Source organism: Meriones unguiculatus, chromosome 3, assembly GCF_030254825.1.
Source record: "Meriones unguiculatus strain TT.TT164.6M chromosome 3, Bangor_MerUng_6.1, whole genome shotgun sequence".
NCBI classification, from domain to species: Eukaryota; Metazoa; Chordata; class Mammalia; order Rodentia; family Muridae; genus Meriones; species Meriones unguiculatus.
Window position 1 is genome coordinate 69,765,702 of NC_083351.1, and position 20,023 is coordinate 69,785,724.

General features: G+C 41.1%; 1 protein-coding gene across 1 annotated transcript in view; it reads left to right on the top strand.

The window, feature by feature from the left end:
* The window catches only part of Parp12 (poly(ADP-ribose) polymerase family member 12), a 37,695-nt gene that overhangs the window by 4,370 nt on the left and 13,302 nt on the right, over nt 1-20,023 (top strand). Inside the window, exons 2-6 of the mRNA XM_021632158.2 lie at nt 65-200; nt 2,845-3,136; nt 8,533-8,634; nt 11,099-11,222; nt 16,537-16,732. Coding sequence (XP_021487833.1) covers nt 65-200; nt 2,845-3,136; nt 8,533-8,634; nt 11,099-11,222; nt 16,537-16,732 — 850 coding nt within the window. The remainder of the gene's footprint in view (nt 1-64; nt 201-2,844; nt 3,137-8,532; nt 8,635-11,098; nt 11,223-16,536; nt 16,733-20,023) is intronic.

The window sequence follows — 20,023 nt, forward strand, 5'->3', positions numbered from 1 at the left end:
ATTCTAGTAGGGGATTTTAGAGGACATCAGATTAGCGTATAACACCATCTTTGCTTCTTTGCAGGAAGAACTGTAGAAATGGTCACAACTTGAAGACTGATCACAACCTGAGTGTGCTGAGAACTCATGGTGTTGACCACCTCACCTATAGTGAGCTTTGCCAACTCTTGCTTCAGAATGACCCATGGCTTTTACCAGAAGTGAGTGCTAGAGGGATATTGGAAATTGGGGGTCTTCTTTTCAAGCAATAGTGGAGAAGCCAGATGATTGGAAGATAGATAACTCAGTGCTGAAGAGAGCTGAGAACGCTGTTTTGATTAAGAACCACTGCATAGAAGAGACTTGAATTTAATATCCGGCTCTGCTGATCTTGGAGCAAGCAGCCTTGGCACCTCTTGAATTTTTTCCTTCTTTATCAGTTGTGCTGGCACCACCTCTGTAGTGATTTAGTGAAGTTGACCAGCACCTGAAGCAAGTTAGAACTTACTTAGAACTAAGCAGAATGAGAAACCCCAGCTGGCCTATCCCTGAAGAGCAGGAATTGGAACTGCATGTTTGAGTATTGCTCTTGGCTGTGGTGAAGCCTTCCAGAGCTGCTTGACAGTCACCCAATTCTCTATACTGTTTATTCTCTTGTACCCAGGAAAATTTGTACATTAGCTGACATGAAGTCTCAGATCATGTAAGCTTATTGCATTATCTCTATGTCATTTGGTAGGAGAAGATGAGCAGTACAAAAGATTTATTGGGTAAAGAGAAGGAGAAGGTATAGAGAACCTTTAGACAGCAGCTGGTAAGGATGATACTCATGGCAAGGGAGGGGTTGAGTAGGAGACTGATTGTAGCACGATGTCAAGAACAGTTCTACCAGGTTCCTGGGTGCTGCTTCAGGGATGCTGTGACTCAGCAGATCAGACTGCTTTAGGATCAGTGCTGTGTTGTATTTTGCTAGTCAAGGCCTCAGTGTAAAGAGGACTCTGGCTCTGTAGGGCTTCTCTGGGCCTTGAGTTTCTCCAGTAGATCTGAGCAGGGTGTTTTCCATGGATGGGGCAGGTTACATGGGATGTTTTGACATGTTTTGGCTCAAACATGTTACAAGTTTGAGCGAATGGATTAGATTGTTTTTTGTTGTTTTTTAAAGAGATTTTTTTAAAAAGTTATTTATACAGTATTCTGCTTGCAGGCCAGAAGAGGGCACCAGATCTCATTGTAGATGGTAATGAGCCACTTTAGTTGTTGGGAATTGAACTCAGGACCTTTGGAAAAACGCCAGTGCTTTTAACCTCTGAGCCATCTCTTCAGCCCCTAGATTGGCATATTTTAATGCAGATGTTTCCATATTAGACAATTATTGTTACTCATTTGAGAAATGGTAGCATAGCATCATGACTGGCACATTTTTATATTTGCCTTTTGAAAATTCATATTGATTTAATTCATCTAAACTTTCTGGAATACTCATTGTTGGTTAGGCATCGGTGATCAGGTGATAAAGACCCTGCTTTGCCATTAAGGGAGGCAAATCAAATGATGGGATTGAAAGGTCAGGGGATGATTTTGGGGTGGTGTTTAAGACACCGACAGTTCACATTCCAAGATGTGGGGAAAGGTGTTTGGGGTGCTGAGGATGAGGGCAGTCTGGCACCTCTTATATGTCAGCCTTGTTTGACATTTTCATGTTTTCCTGTGATATTGGTAGCATTGTACCTATTTTAGAGATTCAAAGATGGAACCTCAAAAGGTAGGTGGCTTGTCCAAGGCAGTTGTCAGAATTGATATCTGGCTTTTTCCCTTGGGTAGACCATCTGTGGAATGGAGGCATTGAAAGAAAACTGGGTTCCACTCCTGAAGCTTGTGGAATGTAATGTGTAGGAATCAAGTAGGTGGGCCAGTTTCCATATTGAAGTATTTGGAGTGTAGAAAAGGAGTAGTTGATTGAAGTTCAAGTGCAAGTTCATAGTTATATACTGTGGTGCGTGTTTGTTACTTCAACACTTGGATGGTGGAGGCAGAGGAATAAGACTCATCCTTTCTTTAGCTATGTAGATTGAGGCCAGTTTGGGCTATGGGAGACCTTGTATCAGTAAACCAGAAGAAAGTTGCAGGTTTGCCAACAACTCAATTGAGCAAACAACAGATACAGTGACTAGCTGTGTGACTGGGGCTAGCTGATGACATTTTAATAAAATTTATTAAACGTATTAGGAGTGGGGCTGGGCATGAACACATATGTACAAGGGTGAATGTGAGTATGCTTGTGCCAAAGTATGGAGGTCAGAGGACAACTCCAGGGAGTTGTTCTTTCCTCCCACCATTATGTGGGCTCTGGTATTTGAATCAGGTCTTCAGGCCTGAGCAGTGAGTGCCTTTACCTGCTGAGCCATCTTTTTAGCACTAGCTGTTGAGCTTTGGAGTCTGCTAATTCCCTTGAGAAATGAAGGGGTGGTGTTTGGCCAATTCTGAGATGCCTTAGCCCTCAGAACCTCTCTGACTTTGAATTTTGAAAGGAAAATTTGGAGAAATGAACTGGTAAGGGGTATTTGGTTTGATGAGGCTATATGTGGGGTCAAGGGTAAGCAGATTGGGGTGGATAGGTGGCTGCTACTGCTCTGGCCTCTTTGAAGTTCTGTGGATCTTCCCAAGGGAGCTCTTGTTTGGAGTATATTTTAGCTTTGGGAATATTTTGGTGCCCATGTGTTGAATGAGAGATAAGTTCTCTATGGCCCATGTGAATGGTGGAATAATGCACTGACCATTAGGCCCTCTCCCCCATGGCATAGCCGTTGAGGGGGTGTGCTGTGTACAGTGTTCATGGGATGACGTCTTTCTTCTCGTTGTCAACAGATCTGCCTGCATTACAACAAAGGCGACGGACCATTCGGCTCCTGCTCCTTCCAAAAGCAATGCATTAAGCTCCATATCTGCCAGTACTACTTACAGGGAGAATGCAAGTTTGGTACTAGCTGTAAGCGGTCTCACGAGTTAACCAACTCTGAGAATCTGGAGAAACTGGAGAGGTTGGGTTTAAGCTCTGACCTGGTGAGCAGGCTGCCCTCTACTTACCAGAATGCGTATGACATCAAGAATAAGGGCTCAGCCCTCAGCAAAGCTCCTGCAGGTCCACAGGGGACTTCTGGTAAGGCTGATGGAAAGTGCTGCGGGCCTTGGGTTAGGCCTGGACTTTTGTTGGCTAGTAAACAGAACAAAACTTTGTGCAAGTGTGGACCTCTTTTAGTAAGACTCATTGATCCTTTCCTAACCAGGAGGTTGTAAAGATGGTTGAAATCTAGACACAGTCAAGATGTGAGTTGATGTGAGTTGCGGTTGCTACATTTTTTAATTCTAGAGGAGCTGGGTCTCCACTGAAATGAGGTCAGCTCCCCCCGTGTAAATGCCTTTCACCCTGGAGAATTTTTTATCTTTCAGTGAGGGTCCTAGAGTTGGGATGCTGGTTATGCAGCTCTAGGGGTGTTCATTATGTACATTCTTTATGATATTACAATTTGTAAAGCTGTGGCCTTGGCCATCTTCCGCCATGGGTAAGCAGAAGTTTTCCTCCTCATTTTAAAGTTTTGAGCCTTAGTCTTTGCTTCTTTTCAGCACCTAGACAGTGCCTAGCTCATAGTAACCCATCGAGTGTGAGTGAGTGTGGTAGGAACTTTTTTTTTTTAATTGTCTGTCAGGCTTAGTGACAGATAAAGGAATTTTAAGTTGACATTTAAAATATTTTATGTTTGTAGGAGTTTTTCTTGTTTGTGTGTCTTTGTACCACACATCCTGATGCTTGCAGAGGCCAGGAGAAGGTACTGGATCCTCTGGAACCTGAGTTGAAGATAGTTGTGAGCCACTGTGTAGATGCTGAGAATTGTACCTAAGGTCCTCTGGAAGAGGAGTCAGAGCTCTCAACTGCTAAGCCATCTCTAGCCCCTGATAGAGAAAAGAATAGTTTTTAGTTACTCTTTGATGATTTCACACATGCATACATTCTTAATCATATCTAGCCCAAATCCCCTTCCTATTCTTTCCAGTTTCTTCCAGTACTTTCTCCTTCAACTTTTATGTGATTTTTAAAAAGTTTTTTTTCTTTTATTTATGTGTATGTGTGTGCATTTGTGAATGTATGCCACAGGTATGCAAGTGCCCATAGATGTCAGAAGAAGGTATCAGATCCTCTGAAACCGAAGTTACAGGTGGTTTTAAGAGCCATCATGTGGGGACTGGGAACTTCCTCTGGAAGAGCAGTAAATATTCTTAACCATTGACCCATTTCTTTGGATCCCTCGTTATCATTTAAAAAAATTATTTATTTAGCTGGGTGTGGTGGTGCATACCTGTAATCCCAGCACTCAGGGAGGTAGAGGCATAATGATCTCTGAGAGTTCAAGGCCAGCCTGGTCTACAAAGCAAGTCTAGGACAGCCAAGGTAACACAGAGAAACCTTGTCTTGAAAAACAACAAAAAATATTTACATTGATTTGTTTGTGTGTACATGTATGCATGCATGCATGTATGTCTCATAACACATGTGTGTAGGTCAGAGAACAAAATCAGTTTTCTCCTTTCACTATGGGGGTTCCAGGGATCAAGCTCAGGCTGTTGGACTTGGTGCTGCCTGTCCAACAGAGATCAAATCAGTGCCGCCTGTGTGCATGTTGGCATGGGGCCATCCTCCTGGGGATGGACAGATGGACAGTGGTTGTCCATTTCTCCAAAGAAAAATGATTCTTCCTCTCCCAATCAGTAATCACTTGCCAACCACTCCTCAGCTAGGAGTGGAGCCTCGTAAGCCCCTCTCCCATCCACAATGGAATGTTGACTGGCTTAATCTTGTGTAGGTAAACTATAGCGGTTGTCAGTGTGTGAGTGCAATGGCTGTGCCATGTCTGGAATACAGCATTTCAGAGTGTTCTTCCCATCCTCCAGCTCTTCTAGTCTTTTGTCCTCTCTTCTGTGTTCTCTGAGCCTTGAGGGGGTTGTTACAAATGTTTTATTTAGGAATAAGCACTTAAAAGTCACTTATTTTCAGCACTTTGACCAGTTATAATTCTGCATTGATTGCTGCTCACTGCAAAAAGAAGCTTTTTAAACCAAGATTGTGAGCCCCACTAATATATGGGTATAAAATACTATTTAAAAGGTGCTTTGACAACATGTGCATTTAACAAAACACCAGTAGTAAGTAACCCTCTCATGCCTATGACCTCTCCAGTCATGGATTTTTGGTCGAGTTTTCAGTATCAATCATGATTTTTGTCTTATAGAGCAAGCCAAAATTCAATCAGAAAGCAGTTGGTTACACCCTGATATTGGTTGTACAGTATATTATCGTACCAGTAGGCATGTTTTGCCTAACAGGCTGATATTGTAGCTTGTAGAATCCACTGCTGGGTATTCCATTGATGACTTTTCTCCTCCAGTGGCCTGCCATGTGCCTTCTAACACTGAAAATTAGTCAGCAGGGAGGATGTTTTCAGGTCAGTTCCAGTTGATTTCTCTGTTTTTCAAAATATGTTGTGTCTTCAGCAGCTATCTACTTATGCTCAGCGAACAAGAGTAATAACAATAGCCTATGTCATTTTGGTTGTGAGATTGCCTGTGGGTCCTCTCTGACCAGTAACTAATAGAGAGGTATCTCATGCCTGGAACTGAGATTTTTATTTAGTATCCCATGTGTTCTGGGGGGAAGAATTGTCCACCTACGCAGTGTACCTCTACTCAAATTCCTTTAAAAATTATATATTTAATTTAAAGTAGCTTATAAAGCAGTGTGTTTGTAAGATTTTTAAATAGAGCCTTAATTTCAGGAAATGCACCCCTGCCCTTTCCCCCCTCCCATACCCAAGACCTTATCTGTGCTTAAATCTTTAACCCCCAGTGTTCCCCAAATACTTGTGTTCTAATTTCTCCCCTGCCTTATGGTCTCTTCTCTTCCTCATTTGCCCCTTCTAGCTTTCTGACCTCCATAGACATTTTAAAAAATATTTATTTATTATATATACAATGTTCTGCCTGCATGAGTGTCTGCAAGCCAGAAGAGGGTGCCAGATCATCTTCATTATGGATGGTTGGGAGCTACCATGTGGTTGGGAATTGTACTCAGGACCTCTGGAAGAACAGCCAGTGGTCTGTGGTCTTAACCTCGGAACCATCTCTCCAGCCCTCCATTTATGTATTAAATACACAAATCTAAAATTTGAAGCTGCAATGCACACAATTTTTTGCCTTTTTTTTTTTTCTTTTTTTTTTTTTGAGATGACATCTTCCTCTGTTCTCATACCAGCCTCAGATTTGACAAAATGGTCTTTTGCCTCAGTCTTCCTAGCAGCTGGAAGTATATGTCTTTAAGTACATGTCTTTGTGCCTGGCTAGAGATTTTTTTACTTACCAAGCATTTCTTAACTACCTGCTGGATGAATAACATGGCCCTTGAGGGAGCATTTGAAAACTTGATTCATTTGGATTCACTCCAGAGGCTGTCATCTGGTCACTTGGTTCTTTGATCTTACATTTCAGCAGCTTTGAGAATGTGCCATGTGCTGGTTTCAGTCCTGGCCTGAATTAGACTGTAGTAGACAGGAGAACAGGCCTCTGCCTCAGAGCACATCATCATATCCATCTACTCATTTAGCCATTGAGATATAAAACATTATTACTAGAACTTTTTCTAAAATAGCAGGTGAATGCGAAGACCACCAGCAAGCATATTGACCTCTCTAATCTTATCTGATTGTCATAGTTAAAAATCGCTCCTGCTAGCTCTACTTTCTCTTTGTATTTTCTTCAATTTGTGTGTTTGTGTGCATATGTACCTAGATAGGTTCATGTGCATATAGGAGGTCATACTTGTACTAGTATGACAACCTCAGGTGCTGTTCTTTAAGTGCTGTTTGCCTTGGTTTTTTTGAGACAGAATCTCGCATTGTCCTGGGTCTCACCACATAGGTTAGGCTGGCCGGCAGTGAGCCCCAGGGAATCTATTTGTCTGTCTGTGCATCTCCAACCCTGGGGCTACAAGCATGCCTAACCATGCTCAGCTTTTAAAAAAAAGAAATATGTTTTGTGGTTTTTGAGGCAAGGTCTCTTGATGTGGAATAGGCTATGTTTGAACTCAACAGAGATCCACCTACTTCTCCCTCCCAAGTACTTTGACTAAAGAACTCATCACCATATCTGACTCAAATCTTTATTTTATTATATGTGTATGTCTGTTTTGCTTGTCTCTGCATCACTTACTTCCTTGGTGCCCACAGATCAGAAGAAGGTATCAGATCCCTTGGAACTGGAATTCTAGATAGTTGTAAGAAACCGAATGAGTGCTAGAAAATGAATGTGGGTCTTCTTGAACAGTAGGCAGTGCTGTTAACTGCTGAACCAGCTCTCTAGCTCCACTCAGATTTTAAAAAATGTGGGTTCTGAGGGACTGAACTGTGATCCTCAAGCTTGCAGGGCAAGCACTTCCTGAACTGTCCTCCCCATCTCTTCAGATATTTCTGTTGATCCTCAGATATACAAAGGTTTTGTTTTAAATAATTTTCAGAGCGTCATCTGGATTATGAAAAAATAAGGGGCAGATCCACTGCTGAGTGACTCAGGTCTCAAGAACAGTCACTACCCTGGAGAGAAAAGGGGAACTTCAGGGGCTCCCAGGTGTGGGATTTGAGGCCCAGCCTGTAGGACATCTGGGAGTTTATAAAATGAAAAAAGGAGATGCAGATAACAGAGTGACAGGATAGTAAATGCATAGAGATTATCAATGAGCTTTTTATTATTTGGAGTTGAGTTACTTCACTCAGGGTGATCTTTTCTAGTTCCATTCATTTGCCTGCAAATTTCATGTTTCCTTGTTTTTAATTGTGGGATAGTATTCCATTGTGTAAATGCACCACAATTTCTTTATCCATTCCTCCGTTCAGGGACATCTGGTTGTTTCCAGATTCTGGCTATTATGAATAAAGCTGCTATGTACATGGCTGAGCAGATGTCCTTGTGTACTTGAGCATAAGTGGATGGGGTAAATATAATAGGTAGACTCATTGGAATGGTAATGAGAAAGGTACACTTTGAAATAACTTAATATGCCTATCATGTTTTAAGAGGCTTACAAGTAAACTAAAATTAAAAATATTTTATTTGCAGATGAAAACTTCCCATATATTACCTTCTTTGTTAGTACCTCGTTCTAAAGACTTCATTGATAAATACTTGCTATTGGAACTAAATATGATTTTTAAAATAACCTTCAATTTTTTCTTTCCTAGTGGCTTGGATGGGCAGTCAGAGTTGAAAAATGTACCCCTCTGTGGTGTCCTGGGTGCTGAGTGTTGTAGGATTTACCATAAAAGTCAGGTGGCTACTTGGGTGACTGGGGGGACTTTTATCCCTCGAAGGATTGGTTCTGTCAGTTTGTCTAGGCTACTTTTGTCTCATGCAGAGAGATGAATAAATTCTTTCTTCCTTTTAGCTGTGAAGTACTATAATCCTACATGGAAAGTGTCAATGGAAGCTGATCTATTTTGTGGTATTTCTTTGTAGAAAGAAAAGATGGTTCAGGTTCTGTGTCAACAGGCACTCCTAGCCAAGAGGAGAGTGATCAGATTTGTCTGTACCACATTCGGAAAAGCTGTAGTTTTCAAGGTAAGTTAGAGGCTCTTCTTCCCTTTCAGGGGAGGGCAAACTGCTCCTCATTCTAGCACCCCTAGAGAGAGGAGGGGTCTTGCTAAACTAGTTCTGAATCTGCTTTGTTGAGAATGGAAGGAATTATTTACATTAAAAAAATGAAGCTGTAGATGAGTTTTTGGGAATACAGACAGCATTTTGGATCTGTACCAGGTGAGTGTCAAGTGTCCACAGAACTTCATAAAATGGGGTTACTCAATGTAGTGGAAGCTAAGATAATTGCCACTTCTGCAGGGAGACAGTAGGCCGAAGGGAGTCTTAGAAATTTGGAAGGCCTCAGTTAGACACTTGTATTAGCATTTGGAGGATTGCTCAGGGTTTCTTGAATATTGGGCCAGTGGTTTCTGCTTGCCTCCCTTTACCACAAGCAGTAATTCTTGTGTGGGTCAGTATTTTCACAAAAGCTTTGTGTTCTTCACACTTGACAACTTAGCCTTTGACTAAATATTCTTTCTCAAGTTCTGTGACTGCAGCCACCAAAATGTTGTGTTCCATTTTTAGTCTTTAAATGCCACACTAGCAATTCATAACTGTTGAACTTTGTGAAGGCTTTAAGATAGAACAGAGCAGAGCAAAAAGTCCTCTTGTCTCCTTCATTTTCCCCCAGTGGTAAACACTTGCTATATGTTTTGCCACACTTGTTTTTACAAATTGTATTTATTTCAAATTTAATTTTACTTTATATGGTGGTTTGCCTGCATATATGTCTATGTACCATGTTTGTGCCTGGTGCCCAAGAAAGCCAGAAGAGCGTGTCTGATCCCTTGGAACTGGAGTTACAGATTGTGAGCCTCCATATCAGTGCTGAGAATCAGACTTGGGTCCTCTGGAATATCATGCAGTGTTTTTAACCACTGAGCTATCTTTCTAGCCACTTTCATTCTTGTTCTTTGACAAGCCCTAGCAATGTGCTAGTCTGCTACCACAGGACCTTTTATAGAAAATGGGAAAGATTTGACATTGAGAAAGAATTTACAGATTGTAGGAGATTTTAATTTTCAGCCGTTAATTGGCTTATATTCATTTTAAAATATGAATTAAATGGAATAACTACAGTTAATAAGAAATGAATTTTCATCAACCTTCCTTTTCTTAGCAGCCAGGTAGGTCCTTTAAAAACAAAACAGTGATTTCCTAGTCCTTGAGTATCTGTCTAGAAAGATGTTCTGTGTGCACTGGTTTACATGTCTCTTTATGTTAAATGTACATGTAGCACTAGCACATTTGTACCTTCCTTGATTCACTTTAATAGTTGCTTTCTTTTGAAGACTATAATACATAAGACTTACTCAGAAACGTGCAGAATGATGGAGATTTTCCTCATACCTCTACAAGAGACATCTGTATATGTATGTGTACTTAATTAGAGTGCTGCTCTCCCTCATCTCCTATTTTGTATATAGGAACATTCTGTACCTGGTTGAGTATCTTTTTAATAGTTTATTTCTTGGCTATACCTCTATGTCCAAGTACAGCGAACTTCTTAGGCCCTTTCTCCTTTCTATCCTCCTCACTATTTCTGCACAAATAATATCAGAAACTCACAGGGATTTTAAAAGGAAGTGTCAGAGCCAGCAAAAGCAAAGATGAGGTAGGAGGCAAGGGCTTGAGGTGGGAGGGAAGTGAGCCCTGTGGCACCTAAAAGACAGAGAAAGTAGAATAGAGGGCATGGATACTGATGGGAAGAGCAGTCTATGTAAAGATCTTCATGCAGTGTGTTAAGGAGTCTCTTGGCAACCAGGAGATATCATTTCAGCTGGAGCTATATTGCCAAACCACCTTCAAATGGGATGTGCTGAGGTTAGATGGATTTCTCTCTCCCTTCTTTTTTTCCTTCCTTCCTTCCTTCCTTCCTTCCTTCCTTCCTTCCCCCCGCTCCCCCTTCTACTAGAGTTTGAACTTAAGGGTTTTGTCTATGCTAGGCAAGTACTGTCACTGAACTTATTTCCAGCCCTATTTTTCCTTTGAACTTGTGATCCTTCTGCCCCAGTCTCCCCAGTAGCTGGGACTATAGGCCTCAGTCATGAAGCTAGACTCTGGGATGGATTCCTTTTGGAGTTAAGTGAGGACTCTGACCTGTGCCCAGCTACATCTCTATGGGTGTAGAGAAAAGGATCAGTTGGCTGCCCCTGCAGGGCTAGGACCAATGAATTTCTTATGATCAACTTCTTTATGGTAATGGAATGACATTCTAGACTAATATTTAAAAAAGCACTGTGGTGTCTTGTTCAAAGGGAAGACACATGTAGTAAGACCCATAGTATTTCAGTAATGTAAATGCCCAGGTGTAACTGTACTAACAAAACATAACTTCTCAGAATGTCCTCAGGTCACTGATCAGGACCACTCCCAATGACAATTGTCAGGTAGGGACACACTGTCTACTGCTAGGGCATCTTACTACCTTATGCTTCTATTTTAGACAAGTGCTGTCGAGTTCATTTTCATTTGCCATATCGATGGCAATTCTTGGATGGAGGCAAATGGAAGGATATGGACAACATGGAGCTTATTGAAGAGGCATATAGCAATCCCAGTAGAGACAGGTAGGAGAATGAAAACCTACCCCTCATCCTGGCTTTGTGTACAATATTTTGTGTATAGCATAAGAGATTTAGTTTAAACAATAGTATATGTATGTGTGTGTAATACCCATACACATAAACACACATCATTTCGCAAAGCATGTTCTGGAGGTGGAAGCCTGTGTTTATGCTGGAAGTCAATTATCTGTTCTCCTGCTCTCCTCCATTCAGGGAGGAGCTGTGAGAAAAGAACATGGTCCCGAGACCAAGTGCCCTCCGTTACTTGCTGCTTGGACTGCTCACACACAGTTTTAAGAGACAGTCAAGAGCTGACAATTTATAAACTTCTGGTCTTCTCCGTAGAGTCACACAGCCAGACTGTTTAACCTGAATGCTTTTACTAAGTTTTCCTAGTATTTTCCCTTAACCAATTTATAGTAAATAAGGAAGTCCCAGGTAGTCTTCTTTTAAATACTTACCCATTATTTTACTTAAAATGTGCTGTGATTTGCTTCTAAAAAGATAATTTTGAAAAATTTATTTTGGGCATGGGCTGAAGAGGTAGCATAGTAGGGAGAGAACTTCTGCTCTGCCGGAAGAACTGCGTTTGGTTGCTGGCACCCACATGGTAGCTAACTGTCTGTAATTCCTTTCAATTTTAGAGGGACTTAGGCCCTCTTCTAGCCTTTTCAGGCACTGCACTCATGTGGTTGAATACATGTAGACAAAATACTCACACACCTAAAATAAAAATAAATAAATCTTTATTAAAATAAAAGTTTGGGGTTTATTTTAATTTTGGTTATGTCTGTGTGTTTGTCTGTGTATGTATGTGCATGTGAGTGAAGGCACCTGCAGAGGCCACAAAATGGTGTTGGATCCCCTGGAGCTAGTAGAGTTATGGGCAGTTGTAATCCACCCACTGTGGGTGCTGGGAACCAAAATCTGACCCTCTATAAAAGCAGCAATGTTCTTAACCACTGAGCTCCATAAAAAGAGAATTTTAGTATCTAAATTGGTTTTTGAACTTAGAGTACATATGTGCAAATTACAATTGACTAAGAATATGAAACAAATTATTCCCCTTAGTGGACGGGAGCCATACAAAGAGACCAACAAAGCCAAAAAAGCTGGGTCCAGGGGCACTGCAGAGACTGATGCATCAACCAAAAACCATACATAGAGAGGGCCTAGACCCCCTGCTCAGATGTAGCCCATAGACAGCTCAGCCTCCATGTGGGTTCCCTAGTAAGAAGAGAAGAGACAGTCTCTGACATGAACTCGGTTGCCTGCTCCTTGATCACTTCTCCCTGGTGGGGCAGCCTTGCTAGCCCATGGAGAAAGAGGATCCAGTCAGTCCTGATGGGACCTGATAGGGTAAGGTCAGACAATAGGGAAGGAGGACTTCCCCTACCAGTGGACTAGAGAAAATGGATAGGGGAGGAAGAGGGAGGGAGGGCGGGACCAAGAGTTGATGAGAGAGGGCCTACAACGGGGATACAAAGTGAATAAATTGTAAATAATAATAATTTAAAAAGAAATTTCCAGCACTTAGATGATGCCCTACATTAATAAAACTTTGTTTATACTTCAAAAAAATTATTTTCCTTAGGAAGATTGAATAGTTCACATACCACCCATAATCTTTCTATTTGAAACAAATTTTAGACAGTATTATGCATAAATATTAATTTAAGTATATAGCACAGTTACTTTTGGCAAATGTACTTACTTGTGTAGCCAAATACAGAATATCTCATCACCTTTGAAGGTTCTTTTTTCAGCTCATTTTCTACAGTTGTCTTCACTGCCTTCTCTCACCTTAGATTAGCTTTATTAGTTTGTGGATCTATAAGTTGAACCATTTCTGTATACTGATAGGCCTGGGGTGCAACCACTGTGGCTTCTTTTCCTTTAAAAAATTTTTCAGTTCTGCTTTTGGAGACAGTCTCATTCAGCACGGACTGTCCATAAATACTCGATCTGGCCAACACCTCCCAAGGGAGAGGGTTATAGGGTGTACCACCATGCCAGGCCCATGACTGGGTTAGGCCAATATTCTGTGCACCATAGGTTTGTTTATATGGGGGAATATCTAGAGGGGTTTTCTGGGAGGTAGGCTGTACTTGTCCTGGGCTTTATCAGGAGATAACAGGTTGTTTTCTAGATGATTATTTTCCAGTCCTGTCAGCAGTATTTAATGACAACCCCCATATTAGTACTGTAGAGTATTTGTGTACTAACCATTTTACAGGGTTAAATGTCTTCTCAGTTTGCATAACCATGATTTCCATGAGGAACAAATTGCCATGTGTCCACTGGCAGTTTTTGGTTCATTTCCCGTGCAATGCCCGTCCTTAAACATATTTTGGGAGTAAGGAGAAGCTGTGTTTTTTTCCTATCCATTTATTTTGAGACATTTTCTACATTTCTGGATGTTAAATGTGAGCTAAAAAAATACTCAGTCAGCTAATAGTGCCTTTAATGCAGAGAAATATTTATCCATCTTTTCCTTTATGGTTTTGTACTTCATATGTCTTAAGAAATCCTCCTTTATTGCAATAACAAGAATTCTCCTGAGTTTTCTTCTAAAAGTGAACATTTTAAGTATTATACTATAGTTAAATTCTCTTTTTAAGTGATTAAATTTGAGTCCAGTTTCATTCTTAGGTAGGTGAGTCATCAGTTTCTCCAATATCTACTTTGAAAAGTTTTAATTAGTGTGGTCATGATTAAAATACCTGACGTAAAATTTAAACTACTAAGTACACTCTTATGAGCCCCATGACTACTCATTTTCAGAAGTTTATTTTTAAAATCACCAAAAAAGCCAGATTTGGTAAAACATTAACAAACCTTAGCTCATTTCAGCTCATTTTCATTTTAGTTCTGAAATGTCATCTTTTCTACATTTGTCTTCAGTTCTACCTGTGTTAGTCATTCTGGCCTCTGGTCAGTGCCTGTCTGTCAGTCCCATGCTGTCTGACCCGTTGAAGCTCAGTACTAAGTTCTGGTATCTGGTAAGGCAAAGGCTCTCCCTGTCCTCCTCTTCCTCTTCCCTGCTCCTTCTGCTTCTTGCCCTTCTTGCCATTTTTCTCTTTAGGAATTTAAAATTTTCATCAGCTTATAGATTGATTACTGTGCTGTATTTTTAACTGAAAATTGCATGGACTTGTGAGTTTGGGGAGAATTGTCTATCATTTTTACGCACACACATGCCCACTTTCTGAACCCTTGGCGTAGGTCTCCTTTAGAATTGGTGCTGGAGTTCTGATGAAGCGTGTGCATTGTGTCCAACCAGAGTTCCTCACTGTATCTTTTATTCTTCTGACTTCTCTTTCAGTCCTTTTCCCTCTCTTTGCTGCATTTAGAGGATTTCTTCTTAGAGCTCCAGGCTCCTGGCTCAGCTGCTTCAGCTGAGCTCTCTTGAGTCACACCTGTGACTTCACAATGTATGATACCATAGTACGTAATTACTATTCTTGGTTTTGTTTTGAGACAGGTTTTCTCTGTGTAGCCTTGGCTGTCCTGAACTCACTTTGTAGATCAGGCTGCCCTTGAACTCACAGAGATTCATCTAGAACTCACAGAGATGCACCTGTCTCTGCCTCCTGGGTGCTGGGATCAGAAGTGTGTGCCACTGTGCCTGGCTGTACTATTCTTGTTTTTTCATCAAGTTTTCCTGTTCAATTTTTTGTTTTTAGTCTCTTGGTCCTAAGGTAGACCTTTGATTATTAAACAGAACCACTTTTCACAATTTGCATCTTAGTCTGATTCTGTTTACATTTGTTAGCTATATTTTCTCATGGAGTCTTGTTTCCACATGCATTGTGTGATTTGATTTTTAAGTTCATGTTTGATGAAACCTTATTTGTGGAAATTCTTGTGAGGTGAGTTCCTCCCAAGAGTTTGTGTTTGCTTTTCTGGGAACCTCTGTCTTTATAGCTAATTCATACATAGAGGTGTGAAGCATCCTGAAACTTGCAGGAGGCTTGACTGGGTGAAAGTCCTGGGGGAGTTTTTTCTCTTCCTTCTAGAGTTAGTGTGTATGCAGGTGAATTTACTTCCTGACTGCCTTGGTAAGGCATGTTCCTGGCACCTAGCTACACAGAACTCTGTCTCTGCTCTCTTTCTTTACCTGTATTTTCTTCTCTCTCCCCCTCTCTCTCTCTCTTTGTCCACATGGAGTCTCAGGTAACTCTGGCTGGCCTCAAACATACTTTGTAGTTGAGAATGACCTTGAATTTCTAATCCTTCCTAGACCTCCCAAGTACTGGGATTACAGGTGATTGCTACCAGGCCTGGCTAGAAGTATCTCTTCTGAGCTGGATCAGTGATATGCCCATCTAGTTGGGAAGATGAGGCAGGAGGATCCCAAGTTCAAGACTTGCCTGGGTAACTTAAGGACTGCTTTAAAATGAAAAAAAGAGTAGGGTTATAGCTCATTTGAGGAATGGTTTCCTAGTGAAGTCCTTGGTTCCTAATCCAGCACTAGATGGGAAAAATTATCTCTCTTTAGATTTGGCCTCTATTCTTACCCAGATACTACATTTGCATGTGTTCCTCACCCCCTTGCCTTGGATGCTAAAACTACACAACTTTTTGTAATTACTCATTGATGGTATCCTCACTTTCTTCTCTGGTTTTGTGACTCCCTTTGGTCTTTGAACAATACCACATTTAGAAAGGAGCCTATCCTGGTGTCTAGAATGTAGGCTGTGCAACCAGACTATCTCCTTTGTTCTTTGTTTGCTGGCTGGTTTTGCTTAGATGTGTTTCTTAGCTTTCATGGGCATTTGTTTTGCCATGTGTTACATGGAGATAATAGCCTCATCCCATAGAATTGTACAGATTGCATCTTCTATACATTACTTACTTTATGCAGGGGCTGACTAATACTCAGTACATGCCAACTGTTGTGATTTTTGTTTTCTAAGAAGTTCTCTTTATTTTTTGACAGTACAGTAATGTGTTTTATTTTTGTAGCCTTTGAGATCAAACACTGTTGCTGTTCGTGGTAGCCCAGTGCTCTGCCCTTGCCAATCCTCCAACCCTGATTATTTTTAAGGAAGACTATTTTAACTAGCATTGTCTATATTTATGGTGAGAGAATTTTCACGATATCTAGTCTTCTATCTCACCCTTATTTTATTTTTCACAAAGGAGAAGTGATGACCTTGAAAAGCAGCTTTCCCTATCTCTGGAAACATTTTAAAAGCAGATATAACACATTTACTATTTGCATTTATCCATATGTATTCTCCCAGGTGGAAGCAGAATGACCTATGTTGTTTAACTAGTGAAGTTTTAATCTGCTCTTCATTTTCTTTTACAGTATTGTGTACACAGAGGCAGCTGCTGGCTTTCACTTTGATAAATTAGACTTTGATTCCTTGAAGTTTGGTAGTACTGTGGCTCGCCGACTCTCCACAGCTTCTTCAGTCACCAAACCCCCACATTTCATCCTCACTACTGAGTGGATTTGGTACTGGATGGATGAGTTTGGTTCTTGGCAGGAATATGGACGACAAGTAAGTGTGATAAAAAAAAGGATGACTGTTTTGTAAAAGATCAGTCTCCAAGTGGGTTCCTAGTAAGGGGAATAGGGATTGTCTCTGACATGAACTCAGTGGCTGAGTCTTCGATCACCTCCCCCTGGGGGGGGGGAGTGTGCAGCCTTGCCAGGCCACAGAGGAAGATCATGAAGCCAGTCCTGATGAGACCTGATAGGCTAGGGTCAGATAGAAGGGGAAGAGGTTCTCCCCTATTAGGGGACAAGGAAAAGAGCATAGGGAGGAAGGGGGAGGGAGGGTGGAATTGGGAGGGGACCAAGGAGGGGGCTGCAACCAGAATACAAAGTGAATAAATTGTAATAAATGGATGAATGAATAAATAAATAAAAATTTAAAAAAGATCTGTATAAACAAAAAAAAAATGTAATGTCTAAAAAGACTCAGGAAAAAAAAAAATGAAGACGCCTTCCTAAACAAAAGCTCAAAGATCCAGGGAGCATACTTGGTAGACACCAGTATCCCTAGATATATCTTTATAAGCTTGTTTTTGAGTTCTTAAACATTTTAGCTTATGAGTTAATGTTAGAGAACTCATGAATGTTATTTAATGCTAAATAACTGTCATGATGTCAGTTCCATTGGTTTTATTAGTTAATAGAAAACTTTAGAGTTAGTGCCTAGTATAACTGTAGTATAAAGTTGAAGGCTTTCGAATTGCCTTTCTTGACTATTGCCACAATTTTAGAAAATAGGAATGTATGAGAATAATGATTTATAATAGCCATTGATTTAGAACCCAAATCATGTAACTCATTGTTACTTATTTGAAGGTATCCACAATGGCTGTGGTCAAAAAGAAGCCTCTGGGGACTTCTAGAAGTGCAGTATGTGGAGAGAGCCAGTTATGTAGAGAGTCCTTTCCACGGTGAAAATTATCTGTGGAGCATGATGGGTACTTGTTCTGTCTGGCTTCTTGGAAGTTATATTGAGGCATTGGTTTTGTATTCTTAACTACTCAGAAAGTCATTTTTCTCTGCTCACATTTTTATATATGCTCCATGAGGACAGGACACTTCTCTTTTACCGTGGGTACATCTTCCATGCTTAGAATGATACATTGCAGTTCTTTAGGCATAGATAGCTATCAAAGGGGAAGGTATTGCTGCTTCTCTTTGTTAGCTGGAGCTGTTGTGCCAACCTTACTGACTAATGCCCTTTTAGTATAGTTTCTTCCCAGTACCAGCTTCACTTGCTACTCTTGCCTGCCTCCTCTGCTTTCTCTCCTTTCTTCTCCAGTACCCTGAGACTATCATATCTGTATGTGGCTTCATTTAGATAGATTTTCTAGTGTGGTGTGAGGAGCATGAGAGAAAGAAGCTAGGACCTGACATGGAAGAGATGAGAGAGATGCTGGCTAAGCATGATCCATGAGTCTGGCTTGCCTGGTTACAAGAGTTTGCGATCAATGACAGGCCAGAAACACTCACCAAAGGCAACAGTCATATTTTATATGATGATCCCTCTGGCTCTTTGGGGAAGACAGGGCAACAGAGAGCCCTGATGGGAGCTCATGAAAAAGTAGGTTCCCTGGGTGGCTTCCCAGACTGAATTGTCAAACTCAGGGTTAGAGACCTTTCTTCTCTAGCAGTCCAGTTCACACTTCTGTGTTTAACATGTCCTTACTCTTTGATCACAGTCTGTAAACTCATTTAGGACAGTTTGGGACCCTGGAAATTAACTGCATGTGTATGCCATTGGTATGCCCACATGCTGGTAGGATGTGGAGACAGGTGGACCTGGGTTCTTGGGGTCTCCTCTCATAGTGTTAGCTGTACAGCCTTGCAATAATAGAATTGGGTTCTTTCATAGAATTGGGTTCTTTCATAGAATTGGGTTCTTTCATAGAATTGGGTTCTTTAGGGTTTTTTCCCCCTTCCTTCCTTCCTTCCTTCCTTCCTTCCTTCCTTCCTTCCTTCCTTCCTCCTTCTTCCTTCTTCCTTCTTCCTTCTTTCTTTGTTGTTGTTTCTTTTGTCTTTTGAGACAGGATTTCTCTGGGTAGCCTTGGCTGTCCTGGAACTCCCTCTGTAGATGAGGCTGGCCTCAAACTCACAGAAATCTGCCTGCCTCTGCCTCCCAAGTGCTTGGATTAAAGGTGTGTGCTACCAACACCTGGCCAATTTTCAATTTCAAGCCAGTTTTTTCTTGATTTTCAGAAAAGCTAAGTTTGTTTCAGAGTTTAGGATGTACCCCAACATTTAATGTCAAAATCAACCAGGCCTGCCTCGGAACACATGTGAATTTTTCATTCAAATCTTACTGGTCTCTCCAACTGCTAACCTTTGGTTTCTCAGCTGAGAGTTCTTCCAGACCCTTGCTACAGAAAGCGTCTTTTTGCTTTTGCTTTCTGTTTGGTTACCCTCATTCTTTTCCCTGAGAGAACCTGTGTTAATGGTTTTTGGGGGTGGGGCATGAAATCCATGTCTCACTCTATGTCTTTCCTCTGTTCTTGATACTTTCCTTCACTTCCTTGGACTAGGAGAACCTGTTTTCCTTTTTTCCTCACTGTCTGGAAGGAATTTTTTATACTAATTCCTCATTCTTCCAAATTATAACCTAATAGTTTAGTCTTGACGTTTAAAAGGAGAAACTTACACATAAATATAGTGCCATAAAATAGACCCCTCCAAAGCCACCTACCACCCTTTCCCTGACAGCCTTCACAGAGCCCACTCATTTTCTCAGCGCTAGGCCTTGGCTCAGGTTTGTTTTCCTGCAGGGAACTTTGACACGTGATGCTTCTGCAAAGGTCATTCTCAGAAAATGCCTGTAGCTTCTGTGTCTTCCCATATAGACCCGAGGGACCATTGAGCGTGACACATTGATAGGACTACTTACTTTTTATTTTCTCTTCTTTCTTGCTCTGCTGTTTCTCAGAGACAGGGACAGATTTTGTTTTATTTATCATTTTATCCATGAAACCTAGAACTTGTGACTTAGTGAAGAGTAGATTTATTTTTATTTTATGTATGTGGGTGTCTTGTCTGCATGTGTGCCTCTGCCTCAGGTGCACACAGTGCCTTTAGAGGCCAGAAGAGGGCCAGGTACCATTAGAACTGAAGTTACAGACAGCTGCCAAGTGGGTGCTGAGAATTAAACCTGAGTTCTTGGCAATAGCAACAAGTGCTCCTAACCACTGAGGCATCCCTACAGTCTCAGGCCTCATCTATGTTTTTTAAGATTTATTTTTTAATTAATTACAGTTTATTCACTTTGTATCCCAGTTGTAGCCCCCTCCCAAGCCCACCTCCC